This window comes from Tiliqua scincoides, chromosome 1, assembly GCF_035046505.1.
Source record: "Tiliqua scincoides isolate rTilSci1 chromosome 1, rTilSci1.hap2, whole genome shotgun sequence".
NCBI classification, from domain to species: domain Eukaryota; kingdom Metazoa; phylum Chordata; class Lepidosauria; order Squamata; family Scincidae; genus Tiliqua; species Tiliqua scincoides.
This window is the reverse complement of record NC_089821.1, coordinates 109,569,653-109,585,800: the sequence shown is the minus strand read 5'-3', so window position 1 is coordinate 109,585,800 and position 16,148 is coordinate 109,569,653. Positions and strand designations below refer to the sequence as shown.

The 16,148-nt window shown below is 41.3% G+C and overlaps 1 protein-coding gene across 1 annotated transcript in view; it reads left to right on the top strand.

The window, feature by feature from the left end:
• Positions 1-5,690: 5,690 nt before the first annotated feature.
• Positions 5,691-16,148, top strand: part of PDE11A (phosphodiesterase 11A) — a 130,340-nt gene continuing 119,882 nt past the window's right edge. The window contains exons 1-2 of the mRNA XM_066635002.1: positions 5,691-5,783; positions 10,258-10,398. Of these exons, the coding sequence (XP_066491099.1) occupies positions 5,697-5,783; positions 10,258-10,398 (228 nt within the window). The 5' untranslated portion in view covers positions 5,691-5,696. The remainder of the gene's footprint in view (positions 5,784-10,257; positions 10,399-16,148) is intronic.

Genomic DNA, 16,148 nt, shown 5'->3' with positions numbered 1-16,148 from the left:
CCCAGCAACTACATCACATCCCACCCATACCTGGGCAAGCAGAACAAATTGCTTTAAGAAAGAACTGGAAGAGATACTGGCCTTGAAGGGGTAATCTGTCCTTCTGAAAGTTCCTGGTCATTCTTAGTGGTGGTCGCCACCCCTAAATCTTGGGCAGAGGTGGGCTGTTGCAGAAGTGCCCTTGTTGACTCTGACTGTCACCCCAAGCCCTGCACTGATGAAGAGAAATTGTACCCCATCTTTTTTTTTTTTAATTCATTCCTAGTTTACTGAGTAATAGAATTACGCAAAGAACAAACAAGGGAGAATTGCTAACCACAGTTGTTGTGTCTGTTTTCCGTCTGTTTTCCTCTTACAATGCAGGATGCAGAAAAATGGAACCGTATGTTGCTCTTGATCTGGGAATGATGAGCCCCAATTTAATGTCTGTAGAATACAGTTTAAATGACCAGCAGTAGTTGACTTTGGAATCATAACAGTGATCTCTCTTGAAAAATATGTTTGCAAAGGACAGACTTCTGTTATGCTTTGATTTGATCAGAGGCCTTGAATCCAAGTGTTGCCAGACACATACTACCCAGATGCCAGAACATAATGTGATTTAGCTGAGTGTTCATACCTAACTGTATTGCAATTGATTTTTAGTCTGTGGATTCATGTAAAGCATATTGCACCTATTTTAAAGGATATAGGAAATGTTGTTAAGGGGAACATGTGTCATTGAACCAGCCCACTAATATGCACATTTGGATGAGTGAAAACAATTATGATTGAATGTAAATAATTTATCTTTAAAGGAAAATTCATCATCTTTCTACATTCTTCAGACAACTACTTCCTGCTCCACAGCAGAATAGCTCTGTATATAAATCTAGCAATAGGAGTGTCTAAAGGCAGAAAAGTCTGCTTCTGCTTCCAATTGCTTAGCGTAGCCAGGTGTTTGTTATTTGAAAGGATGTCTCTTAATTTAAAGGAGTAGCTCTTCCTTGAATGCATGGTATCATCACCTCATTGATTATGATAAGCTTAGATGTTTCCATAGAGCAGTGCTTCTCACATATTTAGCACCAGGACCTACTTTTTAGAATGAGAATCTGTCAGGACGCACCGGAAGTGATGTAAGGACTGGAAGAAACATCAAGCAGGAAAATTTTTTTAATAATTCTAGGCTACAATCCTACCCACATTTACCCAGGAGTAAGTCCCATTGTTAAGAGCATACACATAGTAGCCTGTTAAAAGTACAGATCTGTAACATTTCTCCAAATGCAGTCATTTTCCATGATAGCAACGTCTAATATATTAAAAATAAAATATTGTGAAATGAATGGGGACCCACCTGAAGTTGTCTCATGACCCACCTAGTGGGCCCTGACCCACAGTTTGAGAAACACTGCCATAGAGAAAACAAACAAATGTTTATGTTGGCACATTATTTATTTTTGGATGTATGAATGGATGAGAACTAACAAGCTTAGCCAATTTCCAATCCATTTTGAGGGGGATTAGTCTTAAACGAAGAGTATTCAAATCCCCAGTTTTGGACTAATAATAATTATTATCCTTCTTGGTAGTTTTGGTGTTTACTCAGGCGGGGATCTGAAACATCAAATAGCGATCTGTAGTGATTGCTAATTCTTATTTAGAAATTTCCTATGGCCATTCTGAAGAATGACAGCTTATTGCATTCTGTTCAGTAGAAAGAATTGCATGTGTGTTCTCTCTTTGGAGAGAACCCCTCTCTTTGGAGGGGATTTTGGAATCGGTCCTGTAGCAGAGACTGATAGAGATATTATATTAACTGCCTTGAGTTCCACATCAATTATTTTGTAATTTTTGCATGGAATCCTCACATATGCCTGTGCTAGTGTGGATTCGAGCAGGAGTCAGTTGGTTCACATCAGATCAGGCCCAGTGTCAGCACATGGAACCTTTGAGTAGTTGTTAGCCTCCACAGACCCCACTGCTGATGTCTGTCCTCAGTTCCTCTAGCAGCTGCAATTTGTTCCACAATGTCCTCAGTTTCACATCATTCTGGAGCACTGTGGAGTAAACATTGTGGTCACTAGTGGGGCCTGTATCATTTTTTCCCCAGACTGCACCAGAATAATGCAATACATCAAGGCAATGTAAAAAAAATAAAAGCAATAACTCTATGTGACACCTGAGTGGAAGAAAGGCAACCTGTTGCCACTGCTACTCAAATAAATCCTCCAGTCCTCAGAGAGGCCCACCCACGGAAGAGAGGGCCCATATAGGAGGGCATCTTACTAAAGGTTCCTTCAAGCCTAGCCAAAATCAACAAGTACTAGATGAAACCATTTGGGCAGTGGTTTTGAAAGTGCATTGAAAGTGCAGGAGTTTGTTATGACAACTCCTCATAGCCATTGCTCATTGAGGGCCCAATCCTATTTAATTTTCCAGCACAGATGCAGTCACAATGCAGCCCTATGGTAAGGGAACAAATGTTCCCATACCTTAAGGAGCCTCTGTGAATGCCTCCCCAACACAGGATGCAGTGCACACCCCACTGGCACAGCTGCACCTGCATTGGAAAACTGGATAGGTTTGGGCCCTAAGACTATATAGCAAAACAATCAACTTTAAATTTCTTCATTAATGTTTTCTTCTCCTTTCGTTTATTACTACTTTGAAACTTGTTATACTTCATTTAAATAGCTTTGTTTTTCCCCTGTATTTTATCTGTTGTATTTTATTTATCGAAATTGTATTTTACTGGTTGTGGGTGGCCTTGGGCATCTTAGCTTTTTAGAGGAACATAAACATAAATCTAAATAAACATAAATCTAAATAAACAAACAGGTACCTTTATGTTCAGTGGGACCTACTCCTAGATAAATTTGCGTTACATAAGGTTGTAGCCTACATAAGGTTGTAGCCTTAATGTAAGATGAGCTACAAATCAGCCCTCAGGCAACTCTTGAAAGAAACAATGGCCTAGATCAGTGGTTCTCACCCATTTAGCACCGGAACCCACTTTTTAAAATAAGAATCTGTCAGGACCCACCGGAAGTGATGTCATGACCAGAAGTAATATCATCAAGCAGGAAAATTTTTAACAATCCTAGGCTTCAATCCTACCCACACTGACCCAGGAGTAAGTCCCATTGACTATCATTGTTAAAAGAATATACACAGTAGCTTGTTAAAAGTACAGGTCTGTAACATTTCCCCAAATGCAATCACATACCATGGTTTCATCAAGTCTGATATATTGAAATGAATGGGTCCCACCTAAAATTGGCTCGCGACCCATCTAGTGGGTCCCAATCCACAGTTTGATATTAACGTATAATATTATGTTAGATATGCTAGACATTAACATATGCCCTGAAGCAAACTTCTCAGTTGGCATCCAGATGATTCTGAAGCTTCTTCTCAGCTAAGGTCCTTTGAAAATCATTTTAGAGAGGCTTTACCTATACAGTCCTGCTGATGATGTCACTGTTATAGTAACAGGAGAAGTCTTGGAGCTCATCCCATTTCCCACAACTCCCTCTTGACTGCTGCCTGCATTTTGCGAATGTTCTGTTTCAACATCTCTCTTGTAAAGCTTACACACGTAGAGCTTGCAAAGTGTTTATGGAACTAAAGCGTTTATGGAACTAAAGTTAGAACCTCTCTGGAATAGCACTGTTCCTCTCTCTGTTTCAAAGAGGTCACCTTCCCCTTTTGTGCATCCATGTGATTGCAGTAGTCCTTTGAAGGTGTAACACCCTCTGGATTTGTGGCACAGCTGACAGCAGCCCCAGTTATCAAGGCTGAGGAATCAAATTTACAGTAAATTATTAATTCCATATGTAGATATTCATATGCTTCCCTGCCTCTTAATTCATGCTTGGGAACATTAGTATATTTGCTTCTCATCTTTATTAACCCAAGCTGAGTTTAATGTGGAATTATTTTTAGCAAGTGGGGGGGGGGGAGAGAACGAGTAAGAGAATGAAAAAAAATCAAAACTAGTTTATCAAGTTCTGATTAAAAACATCTACATTACAGTCATATTTTCTTTGCAATTTTTTTGATAATAGTTTATATGTTATCCTTGGTAGTAAATGAAAACACATCTATCAAATCTGGAAACATCTGTGTTGTTGTGTTTCTTTGTACTATTCCATAGCTTTAGGATTCTTTGATTAAATAAAACTGTTTGAGTTGCTTGCCTTGCAATGAAAACTTTAATAATAGGTCAGCCCCAGTAGTAGCTGATGCTAACACTTTCAAGACATAAACTACATTTTTCAGAAATTCCATGTGTAAAAACTACAGTGAGCAGAACTCAGGTCTGGTCTACACATGTGGTAGAATGAGGTGGTAATGAGATGAAAGGGTCCTGAGGTGGTCGAACGGACTGTATTATTTCAGACTACAGGTAGGGAATAACATTTTTTAATGCTTTGCTTTGTAAAAAATGCTCTGTAGTCCACAAATTAGTATAGCAAGGGGTGCCCTGAGATAGAACCTTTCTCCCCTGATGTGCTAGTTTGTTCTTTACTTGCAGGAAACTTGGTGCATTGAGAACAAAAGCCCCAAAAGTTGGCCTAACAATCTGTCTACCTCAGTGTTTCCCAAACTGTGGGTCGGGACCCACCAGTGAGTCATGAGCTGATTTTTGGTGGGTTGCAAAAGGTTTTTTGGGGGAAAAAACTTTGCCAGCACCTTTGCCTGGTGCAGAAGAAAATTGTTATTCATACCCCAAATTAAAATGCCACATTTTCTGATATTCTGTAGTACTTGCATGCTGTAGGTTGCATATGAACCCAGTTTCAGCCTTTTGTGTGGCCTGAAAGTCCCTAACTGCACATGTTGCCCTCCAGTGCTGCCTTCTGGGTATCAGAAGGAATGACTGCAAAGTTTTGGGGGAACAGTCCTTGAACTCCATTTCTGGGGAGGGTCTAGCATATGTCTACTCACATACTAACTACATGTAAAGTTTCTAACAGCCTGAGAAGCATAGGACCCCAATAATTATTTATTTATTATTCATAAATAAAAGTCTTTCTAGATTTTTTTTGGGTTGTCTAGTGGGTCACAGCAGAGTCTCATTTTAAAAAGTGGGCTGTAGTACTAAAAGGTTTTGGAAGCCCTGGTCTACCTTATTCTGCTGTGAGTGTGGACCAGACTTCAGACTGTAAGAGATTTGAGGATCTTGAGTTTTCAAGAAGAGTACCCATATGTTTGTTTGTGCATGTATGCTGAAATAATAGAAATGCATTTTGGCAAATTGTCTTCTTCTGGGGCAAAAGGAATGTTTTTCCAATAGGGTTGTCAACCCTTCAGGAGTTAGCATCAATCTCCAGGTGATAACTGAAAGCAATCCTTTTAAAGGGCCTCCAGGAATTTCCATCATTACATTAGGTTGGAAAATTAATCTCCAAGATAGTTTCAGTCAGAGTTGGTAATGCTGATTAATGTGGGTTCTCACAAGTTGGGACTATCCCATTAAGTTTGCTGTCTCTTCCCCCCCCCCCAATATCTAGTTTGATATGTGAAAGATACATATACACATATTTTTGGGATGAAAGAACATTCAGTCATGCAATCTTTGCCCCCCATCCCCAACAGTCTGAAGTAGTTCCACCCAGACACACTTACCATCTCAGTGAGAACTAGGCCGAAGACGTGCACTGAATTTTGATAATAACTATTAATGAAACTTCTCTTTGCACTAGGTTATGGAGATGTATCTTCCATTCTGTGGGATTGCCATATCTAATGCTCAGCTGTTTGCTGCTTCCAGGAAGGAATATGACAGAAGTAGAGTAAGTACAACGTAGTGACTTGGGCAACTACTAGTTACTTTTACATCTCTCTTTCCTTCATATGCTAGTTCCTCACCATCACATGCTGAAAGGTCAGGCAATCATTTGCAGATGAATCACCTTTTATTTCCAAATAAAGCATTAACATTGATGAGTGAGTGTCCCACATCATGTGTGCTTAATTAACGTGACTTTGTTAATCAGTGTTTGTGTGTTGGTATCAACTCTGTGTTTTGTTCTGCTATCCAAATTAAGAACTTTATAATGAAATACATATTTATATTCTTCCGCTTCTAACTGCATGTTTACGTCTTGTGCCACATCATCATCATCATCATCCAATTTTCGCACAGTCATTTTGTTTTTGAATGGACTTTGTGTACGTCCACTTATTGAGTTCTTCTCAAGGGCCTAGGATAGGCAGCTGTTTTTTGTTTATATGTTGTTGGATTACAAATATCGCTGTAGTATATGTGCTGTTCCAAGTAAGGCAGCCTTTTGTAATTGACTGATTACTTCTGCTCATCTCAATGGTGTTCAATTGCTTTTCCAAGTGTTTCAGGTTAGCACCCAAGGCCCCTATGAACGTAAGAACAGCCCCAATGGATCAGGCCATAGGCCCATCTAGTCCAGCTTCCTGTATCTCACAGCAGCCCACCAAATGCCCCAGGGAGCACACCAGATAACAAGAGACCTCATTCTGCTGCCCTCCCTTGCATCTGGCATTCTGACATAGCCCATTTCTAAAATCAGGAGGTTGCACATGCACATCATGGCTTGTAACCTGTAATGGATTTTTCCTCCAGAAACTTGTCCAATCCCCTTTTAAAGGCGTCCAGGCCAGACGCCATCACCACATCCTATGGCAAGGAGTTCCACAGACCGACCACACGCTGAGTAAAGAAATATTTTCTTTTCTTTTGTCTGTTTCGTAACTCTCCCAACACTCAATTTTAGTGGATGTCCCCTGGTTCTGGTGTTATGTGAGAGTGTAAAGAGCGTTTCTCTATCCGCTCTATCCTTCCCCTGCATAATTTTGTATGTCTCAATCATGTCCCCCCTCAGGCGCCTCTTTTCTAGGCTGAAGAGGCCCAAACGCGGTAGCCTTTCCTCATAAGGAAGGTGCCCCAGCCCAGTAATCATCTTAGTCGCTCTCTTTTGCACCTTTTCCATTTCCACTATGTCTTTTTTGAGATGCGGCGACCAGAACTGGACACAATACTCCAGGTGTGGCTTTACCATAGATTTGTACAACGGCATTATAATATTAGCCGTTTTGTTCTCAATACCTTTTCTAATGATCCCAAGCATAGAATTGGCCTTCTTCACTGCCACCAGACATTGGGTCTACACTTTCATCGACCTGTCCACCATCACCCCAAGATCTCTCTCCTGATCTGTCACAGACAGCTCAGAACCCATCAGCCTATATGTGAAGTTTTGATTTTTTGCCCCAATGTGCATGACTTTACACTTACTGACATTGAAGCGCATCTGCCATTTTGCTGCCCATTCTGCCAGTTTGGAGAGATCCTTCTGGAGCTCCTCAAAATCACTTCTGGTCTTCACCACTTGGAAAAGTTTGGTGTCATCTGAAAACGTAGCCACCTCACTGCTCACCCTTGTCTCCAGGTCATTTATGAAGAGGTTGAAAAGCACCGGTCCCAGGACCGATGATATTCAACAATTACAACACGCTTGTTCCTCCAGTAACCCTACAGCCTCTGGCCCTGGTTGCTCAGCCAGTGGTCCCAAGTCCTATAACCTACTTGTCACCAGATGTCCAGGAACTCCAACACCCAGCACGGTCCTTGTTGACCCGAGCGACGACTGATCTTTTGTTTTACTCACCATACTAAGGATGGGTTTGTGACACATTTAGGGCACAATCCTATCCAGGTCTATTCAGAAGTAAGTCCTATTTTGTTCAATGGGGCTTATTCTCAGGAAAGTATGGTTAGGATTGCAGCCTTAGTCTGACTTCTCAGCAGAGGCCTGTCTGGTTTGAGTGGCTTAGTTCCCTGTTCAGCTTAGTTCCCTGCCTCCCTGAAGCACGCAAGCTCCACCACCACCACAAAATAGTGTCCTATTGGGGGTTGATGATGATGATGAGATTTTCGCACAGTCAGGTAGGTGTCATTGACTGGTCTGTTCTTTCCAGACATCAAGTCTTTCCCAAGGACCTGGGATGCCTGATTTTTATCCTATAAATACCGTTGCAAAATGTAAGCTATTCCCAGCAACACTGCTCTTTGCCATTGATTGATGGTAACCTCTGTGGCCCCTATGCTGTTCAGGTGATGTTCAAGGTGTTTTAGAATAGCATTGAGAGCTCCAATCACTGGGATCACTTTGCTCTTCCTCTTCCATAGACTTTCAATTTCTATTTGTAAGTCTTCATTATTTTGTTGTTATATATAATCAGTATAATTATAGCTCACCTGGTAGTGGCTGGTATTTTATAAATATCGAGTCCTTCCCAAGAACCTAGGACAGTGCTTCTTTTTACTTCCATGACACACTTTGTCACTATGGTGACTGCATTGCACCCCACAATGCCTTGCAGCTTCCAGGTAGTGCCCCAGAATACCTTGTGGCTTCTGAATAGCACAGGCTCATGGCCCACTTTGTTGGCCACATGACACCCACAGTCTTCAACCCTGGTGACCTGTAGCATACTGGTAAAAAAGCCCTGGCCAAAAAGCCCTGGCATTTGCCATTATGCTGCAAGTTTGCAGGTCCCCCATCTCCTGCCCATGCATGAAGTTCCACATGCACATATGGGGGGGGGGGGGAGAGAGTTGTTTAAATAAATAAATAACTTCTTTTCAAGCTAGGAACATATTATGGGATCAGACTCTGCCTTTAAAGAAATGTGGTGCTGAACAGTTCACTTGTTACTTTTTCTGTGGAGCAAAAGGGCGTGTTCACCTGTAGCTCTTGCCAGTTTCAAAATTTCCTTCCATTAAATACTGTATACTGTAACTATTACCTTAGAAGCAGGCACTGATTTGTCAAAGCCATTATATTGAAAGTTATAACATATTCTGTTTACACTAACCATATTAAGATTGCAGTTTTATGTGTGTTTACTTGTGAGCAAGTTTCATTGCATTCAATAGGCTTACTTCCAAGAAAACACGAGTCGGATTGAACTTCGTGTTGCATAATACTTGGAACCCACTCAGTTCAAACTACTGTTGTAATTGTGACTGCAAATGTTGTTTTTACAAAAGGATTCTTTAGTACTGCATTTGTAACATAATGATTAGATTATCATTAAAATAATGCTTGTTATTGGTATGTTGCCTTTAAATGAATTTTTTGGAAGCACTCTGTGAATGCATTTGATGAATTTCTGCCCAATCCAGTGCACGTTTCCAAAGATAGCCCCAGTGAGTTGAATGGGACTTACTCCCCAAGAAGTATGGATAGGATGGCAGAATTTGTCCTGTAAATGCAGACAATTATATTCGCTTTTGCAAAGCAGAAAAAAATCTGAATTGGCTAATACAAATGGGTAGTATTATTTGATAAGCAGCTTACATAAACAACAATTTATCTTTGTTCCACTTATATAGGATTCAGAGTATTTACTGCTCTGGTTTTGCTTGATATTTATTCAATGATGTGGCTAAACCATAATGCCAGTGTCATATGCAGAGGCATGTAATAGTGAATCACATTCATGTCTGGTATAACTCCAAATATTTAATTAACTGATATGGAGAATTAATTTTGTACATTATATTAAAGCATGGGATATGTAAGAACTAAAAAGAAAAGAGTTTGGGTTATGAAACACATATGTTAGATAGTGGAATCTGAACCTTTTTGAAGTAAATTAAAATCTTGCATCTCTTGTTTTAGAATTATAGTGACATGGAAAACAATGATTTCAATGCTGCACATACTTACAAAGTTTTCATCTCACTGAGTATAGCAGGACTAATGGGATAAATAGCAGTTTTTTTGGAGGGGTCATGATTCAAGTCAGGGAATTGTCATAGCTTGGTTCCCTCCTCCCCCCCGCTCCTCCCACAGCTGCTTTTTGAAGGAAAAAAAATTGCATAGTTCCAATCACACAAGTCTGTGTAATGTGCAGTTTGATCCTCACCTTTGTGACGCTTGATTGCATCTGTTATTTTTCTTGGGAGTCATTAAGGTGTATTTTAACAGACTTGTCATTTGGAACTTTAAAGCTAACATGAAGAGATCCTGTATGAATCCGTTCCATTAATTCTGATATCTAAGCAAGTGACTTAAAGTGACCTCTCATCCTGCCCCTTTGGGGAAACAAATAGAAAATTCTACTTCAATTTTACTGAAGTTGCCCTTTGTTGTTTCTGCACCCAGATTTAATTTACAAGGAGACATGGATACCTTTTATAAATATTTGTTGCAAAAATTCCACTGTTGTTTATTCTTTACCTTTGGTTACAAATAATAATAGCTCTCTGCCCCTTGTATGCAGGCCTTGCTGGAGGTGGTAAATGACCTTTTTGAAGAACAGACTGACTTAGAGAAAGTTGTGAAGAAAATTATGCATCGAGCCCAGACTCTACTAAAGTGTGAACGTTGTTCAGTATTGCTTCTTGAAGACATTGAGTCTCCAGTAAGTAGTCATTCAGATTTTGGAAAATACATAACATCTTAAAGCCCAATCCTACCCAACTTTCCAGTGCTGATACAGCCAAAGTGCAGCGTTGACGAAAGGGAATGTTTGTTCCCTTACATCACTGGTTCTCAACCTGTGGTCCATGAGACCCTGAAAAGTGGTCCGAAAAGTCTCAGGAAAAAGAAGATTGCCTTTGATCACTTCCATTATCTCATTGAGTGAGCACTCCCCCACAGACCAACAGAGAGGGTGGAGAACAGACTGCCCAAAACTGGCATTGAAGTGTCAACTGCTGCTGTGGATGGTCCATTCTTTGCCCTCTTTGATGGTCCATGGGGGAGTGTTAGCTTGAGAGGCACTCCCCCATGGACCACCAGAGAGGACGGAGAATGGACCAAACACAGCTGCAGACAGCAACAAAAGTAGCAGCTGACAAATATGTATAAATAATGAATCTAATAAATCTTCCATAATTATTGCAAATTTAATTGTATTTTTTGTAATTTTTAATTGGGGGGATTGTATGTGGTCCACGACGATTCCAATTTTTATGTCAGTGGTTTGCGGCCTCTGAAAGGTTGGGAACTTACGCCTTACATTGAGGAGACCTCCATTACTGCCCCTGCACCTCCAGATGCAGCACAAACACTGTGGGCATGATTCTGTCTGCTCCAGAAATTAAATTATGGAATGGCTGTTAGTGATACCTTCTTTTCCTATGGAACATCTTCTGTGCACTAGTACATTACTATTCAGTAAATGCCATTTCAAGACATAATTATTTCATTAAGCAACATGTATCTTTTGCAACATGTATTTTTGTGAATATTTTGCAAAATGAAGATACCTCATCCTGTACAGGACACTTTTTTTCAGCTGTGGTTTTTTCTTAAAGGATTCCAAATTATTTCTGAAACTAATAAAATAATCCAGCTACTTGAAGTACTGTTGTTCAAGTCTCTGTTCCTATAAATAGAGCAGTGGTTCTCACACATTTAGCACTGGGACCCACTTTTTAGAATGAGAATCTGTTGGGACCCACTGGAAGTGATGTCATGACCGGAAGTGACATCATCAAGCAGGAAAATTTTTAGCAATGCTAGGCTGCAATCCTACAGACATATACCCAGGAGTAAGTCCCATTTACTATCATTGTTAAAAGAATATATATAGTAGCTTGTTAAAAGTACAGGTCTGTAACATTTTCCCAAATGCAGTCACATACCATGGTAGCATCAAGTGTACTTTATTAAAAATAAAATATTGAAATGAATGGGGACCCACCTGAAATTGGCTCGTGACTCACCTAGTGGGTCCCCACGCACAGTTTGAGAAACACTGCTCTAGAAGCTTCCTGGGCAGAGGAGAGCTTTCTTCCCAGCTAGGTGGAGAGCTCTTCCTTTGGCATTTATTGAGGGCTGTTTCAGAAAGATCCCCATCTCCGAAAGACTGTGTCCCTGTGGCTCAGGGGAGGTTGAGACACTTGAACATGTCATGTTCTGTTGCCCATTTTCTTAGGGGATCTGAGATAAGTTTATTATTCCCCTGAGCAGAAAATTCTTGGACTTGTCACAAAGAGAAGTGGCCAAAAAACTTCTTTCAGGTGCTAATTCTCAGCTTTTAAGACCAACTGCAAGTTTTTTGGCTGCTGCTTACAAAACCCGGATGGGCATTATTAATAATGAGAGGAAATTTTAATTGCTACTCCTTATTTGTTCGCAATACCATAATGGCTATTTTATTGTATTTTAATGTTGCATTTTAATGTTGAATATATTTTAATGTTGAAATTTTAAACTCCGCCAGCTTTAGGGCGGTATTGTGTGTTTGTTTTTGCTGGACTTTGACCGTAACAATAAATACCTACCTACCACTGTTCTAGAGATGTTTCAAAGGGACAATACAATGGGAAGAAGAAGCTTTTGTGACTTTCCTATTCCCCCACCAAAAAAAAGCCCCTCAGAAGGAATGAGGGTAATTCCTTCATTTATTCTCCAAGTTAGTTTCCCAACATAGAACCTGCTTGTAGACTTAGGTGCAATAGGTGCAATATAAAAGGAAAAAGGAATGGTAAAGGAAGTGCACACAAGCAATTCAGGTACCAACTCTTTCATAATATTTATAATTGTTATAACAACTCGGTTGAATGGTCTCTGAGAGAGGCAGTTCTGGGGCAGAAAGAACCGAATGGCAGGTGACCCAAACCGGACCAGTTAGTGAAGCTTTGCTCTGAAGTAATCAGGTGAAATGCAGAGAACCTTTTGGGTGTGTGTGTGGGTGGGTAGGATCTGTCTTTGTCACATCCTGAAACAAAGTAATACATATTTACTTATTTATTGGTTAGTACTGGATGTTGGGAGCCCCACAGCCATGGCAGTTCTCTGCCACAAATAGCCTACTGGAAGTGAACATCAAAGCTAGAGGTGATGTGGTATCACAAGCAGCAAAACAAGCAGCAAACATCAATTTTCTGATGTTTACCAACCTATCCTACAAAAACAAAGCACTGACAAGGCAGGAGGGGAAAACAAATGGGAGCAAGAAAGCTCCAGCTACCAGGCACTGACATGTTTTGAGATGCCCAAGCAGCCACATGTCTTCAACTGGAGACTGAGGGAACTTGTATATGAACAGTCTCAACAAGGTATTCCAGACAGCAACTAAAATGTCAGGGCTAGTCTTTAGGCAGCCATCAAGTAAGATGCAAAGTGTTAGAAGTCAGGAAAATTAGAGTGTGTTACGAAAGTCTTGGTCTACTTTGGGAACCTGATTAGACCTCTCAGGGAGCAGGAGCCAGTGGGCTACTTGAATATACAGAGTCATCTCAGAACCTAGGACATATCAGCATCCAGAGAACTCTCTGAAATTCAGTCCAATGGTTCATCACATACTCAGCTGTCTGAGGTCCAACTTCTTTAGCTAATGTTATGCCAGTCTTTTAAAAAGGCAGGAGAGGGGACCCAGGAAACTACAAGTCAGTCAGCCTAACTTCTATTCCAGGTAAGATGGTGGAAAGCCTCATCAAAAATAAATCTTAAAACATATAGAAGAACAAGCTTTGCTAAGGGAGCATGGCTTCTGCTGGGGTATGTTGTGCCTCATGAACCTTTTCGAATTATATGAGGTCAACCAGCATATGGATGCGGGTGAACCTGTTGATATTATATATGTCGATTTTCAGAAGGCATTTGACATGGTCCCTCCTCACCATAGGCTTATGAGAAAACTCCGCAGTCAGGGAATAAGAGGGCATTTGCCTATCGCAGGGTAAGTACTCAATAGTATGATTTAGTATGATTAGTATGGGTAGCATTATAATAGTGTGATTTAGTATGATTACCATAGTATGATCTGAATTTTAGTAGCTTACATTTCAGTGATGTCTTGTTGGTCCAATATTACTGTTTCATCAAATATGTGATTTATGTTTCTGGAAACAGCTAACATCTTGACAGATCAATTTTAGAGAAATGAAACTCTGACATGAGCTGTAAGCTTTTCTTGCAGACTCCACTAAGAATCCAACTTTTGTTAAAATAATCTTTTTTTCCCCTAAACCTACTTGCTTTGCTAGTAGTCAGGACTGTGTTGCCATTTTTCTGAGTGTGTGACATGATCAAGTTACTGACATTTTTAAATGGATGGGGAGACATGATTTTATTTTCACCAGAATATCTCTGTGTGGTCTCTTTGGAGAAGTTTGCACATAGCTTAAGAGACAAGATTGGAAATGCTGTTTTGGAGGTTTGTTTTAAGATTTATTACAGTATGGGACTGTCAGTGGAAGACTGCAGTCAAAATCAATATTTTTATTCTATTAGCCATGTAAGTGCAAAGATATCACAGACTGCTTTGCTATATATATATATATATATATATATATATATATAGAGAGAGAGAGAGAGAGAGAGAGAGAGAGAGAGAGAGAGAGAGAGAGAGAGAGAATTGTATGTACTTCCTTGTTTCCTGTGCACTGAAATATATGGAGAAACCTGCTTGTGAATAGGAGTGCATAGGAAGCTTTGAGTTGACTGGCAGTCCTGTGGCTTAGTCCTAACTCCAGTCTCAGTCACCAATGTAGCAGTGGCTGGCATAGTCAATAATGTAGTTTGGGGCGTACATGATTGAAAATTGTATCTGTTCCTGTTTTATTGAACTCTAATGCTGTTCCCAACATTGCTGCTAGGAGCAATGGTAGCAGAAAGACTGTTCCTGAAATGGAAAGAATTTTCCGTAGATACTCCCCTATAAGGCAAAAAATTTCCTCCCTGAAACGCAGCCTGAATCATTGCCCCGCCTTATCTCTGGGGCAGGCAAGCAAAGAGGGTGGGGGGAAGCGAGCCAGCCAGCCAGCCAGCCAATCTCTGTTGTGGGAGCAAGGGTGGGAAGGAGGGAGCAAGCGATCGTGGGACGCAGCGAGGAGGCGTTGTGCAGGCTGCTGCTACTGAGCGCTCCATGTGCTCCTCCAGGCTGTTGCCCAGCTGCATGAGCTCGATGCGCTGCGCAGGGCAGGGGCATCTGCCAACGCAGCCATCTGCTGCCCCCCTCGCTCAGCAGTAGCGCCCACGGAGCCATCCTGGAGCGGCACCCAAGGCAGCAGGACGTGCAGGAGACAATGAGCTGTGTGTGCATGTGTGGGAGGGGGTGCTTCCGAGCGAGGGAGAAGCAGTCATTTGAAACAGCTGAGTCCATCTCCTCTTTCCTTCTTGTTCCCCCCTTCCCCCACTGTATATAAATTTCAAGCATTCTGTTGGAAAACTCAGCTTGCTAACCCCCTTCCCATCTCCCCACAGATGAAGCTGGACAGAGTGGGGGAAGGGGGGAGAGTGATCTTTTTACAAAAATAGAAGAGAGCGAGAGAGGCAGCCTGCAAAAGGCTGTACCTTTGTTTCTCAAGCCATTGACAGGGTTGAGTCCATCTCCTCTTTCCTTCTTGTTTCTGCCCCCTCCCCCCTTATTGAATCCAAACTTTAAACTGTCTATTGCAAAGCTGAGGCTTGCTAACCCCTCTCCCCATAATCATTCATCACTAATGAAGTGGTGGAGGGAGAGGTGGGGGGAAGAGAAAGTGTTAACTTTTATAAAAGGAAAAGTTTGTGTGTGTGTGTGTGTGTGTGTGTGTGTGTGTGTGAGAGAGAGAGAGAGAGAGAGAGAGCACTTAAAACAGTTAAGTCTACAATCCTGTCCTCACTTTCATGGGAGTAAGCCCCATGGACTATTAAGGGACTTGCTTCTGAGTAGGCATGCCTAGGATTGGCCTCCCAGTCTGTTCCCTCTTCTGGTTTTCCTCTCCACCTCCCCCCCCCTTACTGTATACAGTCACACTTCAATCTCTCCCTTGCAAAGCTTTTTGCAAACCTCATTGCTAACCCCATTTCTCCCTATCTTCACCAATGAAGTTGGACTGTAGGAGAAAAGTCTCTGGATTTGTGTATGTGGGGAGGAGCAGAGAGAGGAGCAATCTCCCTGTGTGTGGAAGAGTCCTGGAGCCCTTGCAAAGATGAAAAACACAGGAAAAGCAGAGAATATAATTTAAAGTAGAATTATTCTGCAGCAACAGGTATTTTAGCCAGAGATCTTTGCTGTATGCTGGCAGGACCTATGAAGCACTTGCAACTGCTGCTTATGTGGTAAGTTTTTAGGAGAGCATGCTTGCTTCTGCAGTAGCCCCAGGCAATCAGGCATTTATGCAGCAAAGTTTAGCTGCCTCTGAGATCCCACTGCAGCATTCTGTGCCCATGCAGGAG